General features: G+C 38.0%; 1 protein-coding gene across 1 annotated transcript in view; it reads right to left on the reverse strand.

The window, feature by feature from the left end:
- Positions 1–166: 166 nt before the first annotated feature.
- BRD7 (bromodomain containing 7) overlaps positions 167–10,271 on the reverse strand; it is a gene marked incomplete at its 5' end in the record, with an annotated part of 15,331 nt that continues 5,226 nt past the window's right edge. Inside the window, 11 exons of the mRNA XM_010178308.1 lie at positions 167–357; positions 1,966–2,109; positions 3,184–3,327; positions 3,473–3,584; positions 4,453–4,509; positions 5,689–5,800; positions 6,570–6,702; positions 7,277–7,384; positions 8,301–8,376; positions 9,047–9,170; positions 10,048–10,232. Of these exons, the coding sequence (XP_010176610.1) occupies positions 293–357; positions 1,966–2,109; positions 3,184–3,327; positions 3,473–3,584; positions 4,453–4,509; positions 5,689–5,800; positions 6,570–6,702; positions 7,277–7,384; positions 8,301–8,376; positions 9,047–9,170; positions 10,048–10,232 (1,260 nt within the window). The remainder of the gene's footprint in view (positions 358–1,965; positions 2,110–3,183; positions 3,328–3,472; positions 3,585–4,452; positions 4,510–5,688; positions 5,801–6,569; positions 6,703–7,276; positions 7,385–8,300; positions 8,377–9,046; positions 9,171–10,047; positions 10,233–10,271) is intronic.

The following is a 10,271-nucleotide window of genomic DNA, read 5'->3' on the forward strand; positions in this document are numbered from 1 at the left end:
GAGACACGCTTTCACTTATGCTTTGACTTTTCCAGACACTTAACAACCTAAAAAAACTTAAATCCTGCAGAGGTGCTTTAAAGTAATAAGGAATGCAAAAAGAATAATTTAGTGCATTTTTGTAGCAGAAGTAACTATTACAAACCATTCCATTTTAAATGTCATCAGTTCCAAAATTTAATAAACAAAAGTAGTTTAACACACAATATACACATGCTCGGTGAATGCACCTGAAGGAAGTTTATCTGGTTCTTAGAGAAGCAAACAAACACCTGTAAACTTAACTGAGGCTTCAGATTGTAACTGGACCACACTCATTTTCAGGGATGGTGACAGTCTTTTTAGGTTCTTGAAAGTCTGAAAGTTTAAAACAGATACCAGGCCAATTAGCATATGTAACTTTTAAATTAAAGAAATGCATATAGACTGAAGCACTTCTAAAGTCATTTGCTATTTGTGCAGATAGTCCTGAGGTAGCTGTGTGTGCTAGTACAGTCCAAGAAACTACTGGCTTTCAGTTGGTTCTGTTACCTAGCCTCTCTTGTACAGTGCTAGTGTTCTGGTGTTTAGCTGAAACAGAGCTGGGTTTCTTTTTAGTAGCTAGAATGGTGCTGTGTTTTGGTTTCAGCCTGGGATTTGTTGTGAGAGAAACACTGATAACTCACCAGTGTTTGCATTTTTGTTGCTGGAAGTGAAGGACTTTGTGTTCTGTTAGTCCACAAGCACAAGATCTAAGGAGTGAGGAATATTTAAATTAATAAGCTAAATTGCCAATGGGATATTCCATGTCATATCCCATCATGTCCAGTATATCAGTGAGGGGCTCTTCCTCTCTGGCTTTCACTCAGGCTCTGGCTCTCCCAGGATTGCGGTTTTGGTTCAGGATTGTTGCTCCTCTGAGATCGTTATCTGGGAACGGGCCGGGCTCGGTCGGTGGGTGGTGAGCAGTTGCACTGGGTGTCACTCATTTGCATATTTTGTTACTGTCATCATCATCACTACTATTTTAATATTAGTATTAAGTTTTCTTTTATTTCTATTATTAGACTGTTCTTATCTCACCCTACAAGCCTCCTTATCCTTGCCCCCCAAATCCTCTCCCCTATCCCCTGGGGGTGGGGGGGAAAGTGGGTGAACGGCTGTGTTGGCTGCTGACCAAGGGCCAGCCCAGTAGAACTATCACAGCTAGGAAGAAGAAAATGCTGAATAATTTTAAAATTGCAACTTCTTGAGCAGTTTCCTTGAAAAGATAAGCAAGTTCCTGAAGTAATCCTGCTCTTTTTCTTAAATAACATTAACTGAAACTTTTTATAAACCACAGATTGAGTGAATGTGTTGTGTGAATTACGTTTCTTGAAAGGAAATTCTTACCTGCCTTAAAAATTGGGGACAAACACAAACTCTGGGTATGCTTTTACCACTTCTGTGCCACGAGGGGAAGATCTGGTTCTAGCACTGGAGACTTTCTACAGACCTGACTCCTTAATCCATCAAAAACAGTAGTTACTCTTGGCTGGAAGAGTTGAACTGATGCTGTCAACTTACAACACACTACAGCTGGCCAAATTAAGCAAAAAGAGTGCACAGCCAAAAGCCTGGAGAAGGAAGCATGATGTCCTCGTTTTAGCAAGTGAGCAATTTTAACTCTTCTCTTGTAACTTCATGCTAAATGGAAAAACTAAAATTGAATGGATTGCCAGGCTTTAAAATTTGGCAGTGCTAGGAGATGAATGGTAAAACAACTACTTTATGTAGCTGAACCAAAGCTCTGTGCATCCAAAAAATTAATTTTGGACTGAGACCAAACACAGCAACTTTCCATTAGAGAAAGAATTTTAAAAAGGGGAGAACAACTGAAAGTTGGAACCAAGTTACTGCAAGTTCTACCACAAGCCAGTCTAATGATTTGCAGATGTGGTTTTGTTTTAGTTGAACAGATGCTACAGTACATTTTTGGATACTCACCCTCTGTCAAATCTACCCAGCTGTCTTCTGTATCAGGTACAGGAACTGAAATTCCCATTGCTTTCCGAATTCCATATGTACTAACAATATCGCCTGGAGTCACTTGTTGTGCAAGTTCTTTCAGGTTATTGGTTACTCTCTCCGCTAGAAAAGATAAAGGGATGTACTAATATGCTGTATATTCACACAAAATCACTGAAATGAGCCCTTCACCCTGGAAACAGTTTAATTATTTCAGTACAGATGGTGCCATGTTAAATAATGTTTCTGCAACAGAACAGTTCTGTGTACTGTGTGCAATCGTGCAAGACGTCCTGGGAACTGTACAAGAGATGGTTAAGAGGAGGAATGAAACGGCTGCTGACCAAGGCTTGCTGCCATCAAGAAACACCAGAAGTTACAGAGTAAGCTAATGACACTTGGGTCACACTCATACAGCAGCTGGGAGAGCTCTGGTGGCACCCACACAGCAGCTGTGTTGGTAATCCCTGGTTTTAAGGATTCAGCATTTAGTTTTGTATGTAAACTAGAGAGACTGTGATTGTTGCTATAGATGTGGTTTTCCTTCAAGAAGGAAACTTGGAAGTACTTAAACTTTTTAAGAAAGTTAGTATCTGATCTGAGTTAGACTGGGTGTAATACCAGCTTGGTCATGTTTAATATTGGAGGTGGTTATTTTAGCCCATATATGCTGCAGTTGATATTGCACAAGTTAGTTTTTCTTGCAAGACAGCCACCCTCTGCACACAGTCCTGTCTTAGAAGGCTGCCATTAAGACAGGCTGTGTAACTGACCTGTGAGACAAGAAGCTTTGCTCAAATAATTAAAGAATGGATGACTGGTGTTAATTGGTATAATACAGTAAACTGGTAACTAGACCAAATGTGGACTAAAGCTAGCCCAGCCTTACAGGGAGAACTTGCTAATACTTAAGCAACTGCTGTTCAAAGACACTGTAAAAATGATGGAGTCAGAGGTGTTTGGCTGCCCCATGGCATAGAGAAAGCTCCCAAACATTTCTAGGGAAATTAATTAATAGAGAGGAAATACTTGTAATTACTGTTCAAAACTTTCATCTGGCTTTACATATTAAAAAAAATAAAATTCTAGGCCTAATAGGGCACATATTCGGGACTGTAACTGTTCAACTTTGATCTGTCTTGGGAGTTCATACAAGTTGGGATAAATTCTGCAAGAATGATGAGAAAAAGTATTTACCCAAGTGCATCTCTCTGTAAGATGGACCCAGAAGACAAATCATGTTAGGGGGTGGTTTTGTACTTAGTCGTTCATTTTGAGCATCCTGGAGTTCTCTCAGGAGTTTCGTTGTTTCATCAAGTTTCCTCTGGAAGATTTCAGCCTCTGTTCAATGAAGAAAAGAAAGTTCTAACCAGTAAGAGAGTGTATTTACTTACATTATGATACAAAATATGGTAAGGCTGACCGTGCAAAGGGACTGAGAAACTGAAACACTTCTGATATGTCTGTAAGTACCAAGAAAACTCACCCTCAGAATCAAACTCTTCTATAGGCATGCCAAAGTTTGTAACTGCTTTGAGTGCTGTAAGTCTGTCGTTATTAGCAGAGTCCAACCTGGCAGAAATATCAATTTCCATAATCTAAAAAAAAGGCAGCAAGTAATAATTTAGATAATATTTAGATCAGCCTTGAAGCAACAAAATTGTTTGGGGAAAATCAGAACACAAAGGTAGGTAAAATTAGTCTGCTCTACAAAAAAAGGTGAACATACAGAGAAAGCTGAAAAGACACCCTGTGAAGCTTTTACTGGTCTACAGTTACTCAGTTTACTATTCCATTTCATACTCGAATAGAAAAATGGCATCTGCCAAAACCACTGCAGGCATGTGTAAATCATGTAGTAACTGGAGACCAGCATGCCAATTTAAAATAAAATAAATTCCTTGAGCTCACCTAAAAGCGTTTATCTAAGATCTCAGGCCAAAATTCAAAACCAACCTGGGACTTGGCTGCAGATGCAGGCTTCAGGAGAGCAGCCCTTTCCCTACAACTCCTGCAATGCTTTTTCTAATAGAACAAAGTTTGGGTGGAATGATTTGAGACCTATAGGGTCACAAGATACTTGAGAAAACTTCTCAAAGACAGTTATGTATCGTGTAATATTTTACACTTACATTACAAGTTCACGTTAAACCAAATTAAAATAGGAATAAAACAACTACAGCTGCCAATAAGAAGATCTAACACATGGTTAAACAATCACAAAGAAAAATATATAAACATTTTCTTCCAGTTCTCGTCATAAAGTCTTGTTTCAGACTTAGCTTTTTGGAGACTCTTACTCTCCAAATGCCTACAGAATCGTATGCTGTTGTCACGATTCACACAGCGTTTATCTACAGCTTGTCAGAGCCCCAGTGGAGCTGCACAGGCCTCACAGGTGTAGGCAGTATTAAAACTGGGGTGTTAGGTTGGTTAGACTAGTTAATTGATATAGAAAAATTATACCTTTACATCTTTTATTGCATCACTTCTTTCATGTGAGCCTTCAGCTTCCTCCAATGGCTAAATAGAGGATTTTTAAAGAGGGCATTAAAATTAATCTTTTCTATAAGTTCAAAGTAAAACCTTACACAATGCAGTAATTTTAAAGTGAGGTAAATATACAATGTCATAATGACCTTTCTCTGTAAACTAAGTTAGGAAGTAGCAATTTTTTAGAGGGCTTTCTTCAGATATTAATGTTTACTAGAATACATTTTTATAGCACACGTTTTATTGCTCTTTGCAAAGTCCACATGCTTTTCCCCAGTGATGTCACATCAGAGATTATTTACCGGGGGACAGGAAGAAAAGGAAGATGATTATTAGAGGTTGAAGCATATTCTGTTTCTATATGTAAGTATATTTCTCTTAATGCTCACAACAGTAGCAGTTGAACCCTGTAAGTCAGGGTCACTCTTGGGTAGAAAAGAGCTGAACTAGGAGTGCTAAGCAAAGGTCTGAACTGGGGCTAAAGGTTGATCTTCGATCCATGAACTATTTCTAGTATTAATTTGGCTAATATTTGACCAGTTAGTAAAAGGCTCTGATCTGTTTATTTCAATAGTTTACATTGATATGAAACTCAAATCAAGACTTTCAGTTAACAGGAAGAGTCTTGTGGAGATTCTCAACTAACTCTCGGATTGTCAGTTGAGATTGTCAAATCAGGCCCTTTGATTCCAGTCATGCCTGGCATATTCAGGTACTGAATTTGAAGAGTGGCTTTGTAGTATTTTTACATAGCACATATTTGAGTTTAACAGCACTGCAACAAGTAAAGGGAAAAACTAGTTACCAGTTCTCCTGAACTAAACAGTGGCTCCTAGGAACACACCAAACTTTTCGTGGAAACAAAAACCCCCTGTGTATGATCACCTAATTTCTAAACTGCTAATTGTTGTTTTTTTTTTTTTTTCCTAAATGGAACAGGAGGCTAGTGCTAATGGGAGTGGGAGAGCAGAGAGAGAAACAATGTGTGACTCTATCTACAATATTTTGTTAATTGTTACATGTTGCTAATTTCCAAGCCAGAATAATCCCCTTCCAGAAAATCCATCTGCTGAACACAAAGATCAGTCTTCACTTTCAAATTTTACCAATTAAAAGGGAGCACATCAATAAGATCAGCTTCATCTTCCTCTAGCTTTATAGCTTCTGTGCTAAAACCAAAGACAAGACAGTTCACAAATCCACTCTTACCGTTTCTAGTTCTCTGAGAGCTCTGGAATGTCCTCCTTTAGTTAGAACATCAAGCAAACTGTCAGCCATTAAGATAGGATAATCTTGTGATTTCATCAAAAAATCATGAATGCTGAAAGATCAAAAGACAGTTAACTACTTGCATACTAAACATTAAAAAGTTATGTAAAGTCAAACCAACATGTACAGCATAGAAAACACAAAAAGTAGCAAGGAATCTGATCTAAATGGCTTGCTTTTGTTTAATTACCCATGCCTTTTGTAGCTGAGGAACCCATTCAAATTCTTAACAAAAACTGAAAAACTAGGAAAAGAATACTGCCCCAGGCAGCTGCAGCAAACTGAAAGCAAATTAGCACAGGCACATCTGCACTGGACTTAAGTATTCCCAAACTTCATATGAATTTGTACCACACGTATGCTATTTATGAGACTCTCATAAAACAGAAGGGCTTTATCTCTGGACTCAGCTCTCCCATTATGACCATAGTAGTTTGGTCAGTATTTGACATTACACTCAAGGCAGTAATTAAGTTAATTAATGTTTACAAAATCCAGTTTGTATTAACATTTGTACCACTCAGCATTTCTGACTTTGAACACAAGTCCTTCCGAGTTAGTCAGAAATATACTCAAGTTTTAGACTGTATGTTCTTATGTATCAGTAGCATCAAAATCCTTCAATCTCGGCTAGTTTCACTTTACAGGCAAATTCTCTTAGTAAAGTATTTGTTTCTTAAAACAAACCCACAAACTCCAGTAGGCTATGAAGACAATAGTGATATCGCTCGACAGCAAAGGCACAGCCCATACTGCAGAGAGTTGCACGTAACTGCTTCTGTACATGAAAGCTGCAATACAGCTCTTAGTTGTTGGATTACCTGAAAGATCCTTGATTTGAGTCTTCCCCATATGTTGAATAGATTAAGTCAGAATCTTCTTTGCTTATGTTGGCAAATGTAGAATCGTATGTTGGCGCGTAGGAGCTATAGGGTCCATAATTCAAGTATGTCACTAATGAATAACAACAGCACTAATTATTACCTCTGATAGGTGTGGATCAGATAAAAATGAGAAGGGGTTGTAAAACAATCCCCAATAAGAAACTTGTAGGAACGTCTTTCTTATGGTGAAAACTAACTTCCAGAGAATACCATTTCTTCAGACTGTAACATCTTTTAGCAACATCTACATCAAATGCATTTTTATTTACAAATGTTTTATTAACAATGCTCTAGGCCTTAACACAATATGAAAATTCAGGTTGGTGCAGGTAACAGGTTCTGAAGCTCCCCACTAGCTCTTTCAAAGCTAGCAAGAACCTTGATCTGGCTGGTACAGTTCCTCTTCTCCATACAGACCAACATTTATTAAATACACCTCCCCCTTTTGTGCGTGTAAATTGAGCTAGACTTTGTGATGTGCTGTTTAGTTACGTGACACATACATGCAATAATGTGCTTTATCATTAAAAACAACTTAGTTCCAAGCTATTTGTGTGCTATAATGAGATCAACATATTTTGTTTACATAAGGATAAGGATTTATATTTAAAAAAAAAAAAAAAAGAAAAAGAATCAGCACTTGCCTGGAGTAACCTTGTTTCTTTTATCTTCTTTGAACCCTTGTAACGTATTAACTCCTGACTGAAGTCTTCCCGCTGTCATACCCAGCTTTACAGGGCAGTAACCTGGTTCTGCAATAGGATATATCAAAATACAGAGATAATGAAGGCGTAATTAAGTGACATAGATGATATCCAAACTCATTCCATTCATGTAGCCAGAAACTTCAGAATTAACAGGATACAACTCTCAAAGTGTGTTTTCTTCTCCAAATGCTTCATACTAAACTCTGTGTGTAATCTTAAACATGAATCCAGACCAAGTAAGTGATAGTACTAGTTAACTATAGAAGATTTAACCTAAATCTTACGTTTTCACTGGCAGTCTTCCTCCTTCCTGTCCCCATTAAGCAGGATCTAATTCTTAGCATGAAAGACCAAAGTTTATTTATTCTTGCTGATGTTTCCTACTGCACAAATATGGGGAAGGGAGAAGTCAAGTTTTCAGCTTGGTTTCTGTCTTCTAGAGCTAGTCAGTTCAGCTCTGTAATGAGCTGCCAGTTAAACAGTCAAGCACTTGCGCTCTTTAGCTCGTGGCACTACATAGACAGCACTGATGTGACAAAATGATTTGGGACTGAGACAGCTCCCAGTGGCCAGTTCTGGACCATCTCTGACCTTTTGGGTCATCAGACACTGTACTCCATACATGGACCAGACTTAAGGGGAGTCCAGGAATTAAATAAGCCCAAGCATATGGCAGGTAGTATCTTCGCCAATGGCAAAAGCTTTCTCTTGCAGCTCCCACAAACAGCTGATGCAAAAAGGAGAAGCAACAGCCACTGAGGGTTCCCTCCAGCTGCTCCTAACAACAGTCACAATTGGCCCCATCTATGTGCTGCTTCAGCTGTGGCTTTTTAAGTCCAGATCTTTATCAGACTGTAAAGAAGCTTTAGGTTCTCAGCCAGCATTTGCTGATCTGCCCCTGCAAAAACGCAGCAGACCAGGTAAGTGAAAGTGGTTTGTTACCTGAACCTTGCCAACTTACCTCCTGCAGTAAGGTCAACTGGATTAAGAAGGCCCAGAGTTGTTGTACCATCTGGTTTTCTTCTTTCAAATTCACACTGAAATAAGATTAGACTATTTTAATTTACATATTAGTTGAAATTCATGGTCCTTAAACTAATAAGAACATCTAATGAAACTGTCCTATCTGTTGGAAACAGAAAGGGATTTGGAAAGACCACTCAGATTCAGAAGTGAAAGCTGCTCTAATTTTTTTCTTTTCACTAGATAACTTTACTACTGATAGAGGTACAAGGAATTAAGAAATTATGATAAATATTAACATTTCTGCAGGGGCTAAGAGATAAAATATGTAATTCTTGTAGAAAAGTAAATGGGCCCAGTATTCCCAAACTGGGTTCCTTCTCCTGCAACATTAATAACCTTTGATCAGATATGTGGCTGTTTCAGGACTATGGGGTTTTTTGCAGGTGAGACTTGATTTGATTCCTACTATTGACTTGATTGAGGTTCCTACTACTCATCCTTTTCTACTACTTTATCTAGAATTTCTGAAAAATTAAGCTGAACTTCCTCTGCTGATGGAATTCAGCATGCATTCAGATGATATGCCTTTTTTTTTTTAACCTTATGATGCTACACAGATGATCAGTCATGTGTAAAATGGTGTAAAGCACAGTAAAAGGATACCTTGAGTTTCAACTGACATAAGATGCTAAGTAAGCCTGGGTTATGAAAAAGTGAGTTCCCAAATACACAAAGATTTACCTGGCTGTTTGCAAGTCGTCTTGTTAACTTCCCTCCAGATTCCCTCACAATACGATCGATCTGCTCTTGTTCCCTTTCCAAGCTATTGTTTCGTAATTTGTCTTCAAGTAGATCTTTGTCCTTCCTGTGAATAAACCCACACAATTTAGTTACTCCCTTAAACAGACACCAATTGGCTAAATATCAGGAAAGGATACAGTGGGGAAATTGTTTTTGCCCGCTACACAACCTTGGGTTTGTAGACAAAACAACTAACAAACCCCCCCCCCCCCCAGCCATTTAATATGACTGTATTTAATACAGCTGGGGAAAATATGTGACACAGATTTACATCTGCAAATACTTTTTGATGTTAGTAACTGTAAAAGTCTCTGTGTTTAACTTACTTCAGCCATACTGATGGTTTAGCGTGTTGCCGGATTTTATGTCATTACTCCCACAAAACTAACAAGGATATTTTTGGTAAAATAAAATATTAGATACTCTGAATTTTAGGATCTGTATTTTTAAATCTGTGAAAATAGTCACCCTTATTTCAGAACACTGAAAGGGGTATTTCTAGATATTAAAAGATACTCCAGGAAGTATACATTCTGTAGCTATGCATTTACATGTTTCAAATACAAATACTGAAAATTGGCTGTATGGTTATTTGTACCAAAATGTTTAAGAGGTCAGGTTTGCAAGCTTTCTCCAGAACAGCATTAGTTATGTGAAACAGACACTAAAATGGAATACAACTGAAGGAATGGAGTTAATGAGCAGTACAGGGTTACCTACATAGAAAAATTAAGGTATCATAAAAGATTCTCAACTTATTTATTTTGGTATACAAGAATGCTTTGTATTAATGTTGCTCCCTTGAGATGAAGGAGTCTTAAGTATATACACAATACCAGAAAGAGAGAAACCCACCCACATCTACCAGTTCCTAAAAGCTGTCTTGCTTCAGTAGCATTTAAAGGGTGTATCCTACAATCATTATTGAGATAATACTTCACTTTTTGTGTTCTTTGCTAGGTGTTTTGGATGCTCTGGTGTCACCATTCACAGGTTCTCCTTTATCTTTCCCAGGACTATTTTCATCTTCCCCAGCTTGCTGCAGTTCCAACTTGTCCTTCTGCTTCCTTGTCTTCTGCAGGTCAGCCATGAATTCTATACTTTGTTTCAGGCTCTGAATTCTCTCCTAAAAAACACCAGAATCCTTTTATTTTCTACTTCAAAT

The sequence above is a fragment of the Antrostomus carolinensis genome, unplaced genomic scaffold (assembly GCF_000700745.2).
Source record: "Antrostomus carolinensis isolate BGI_N321 unplaced genomic scaffold, ASM70074v2 scaffold18181, whole genome shotgun sequence".
Classification (NCBI taxonomy): domain Eukaryota; kingdom Metazoa; phylum Chordata; class Aves; order Caprimulgiformes; family Caprimulgidae; genus Antrostomus; species Antrostomus carolinensis.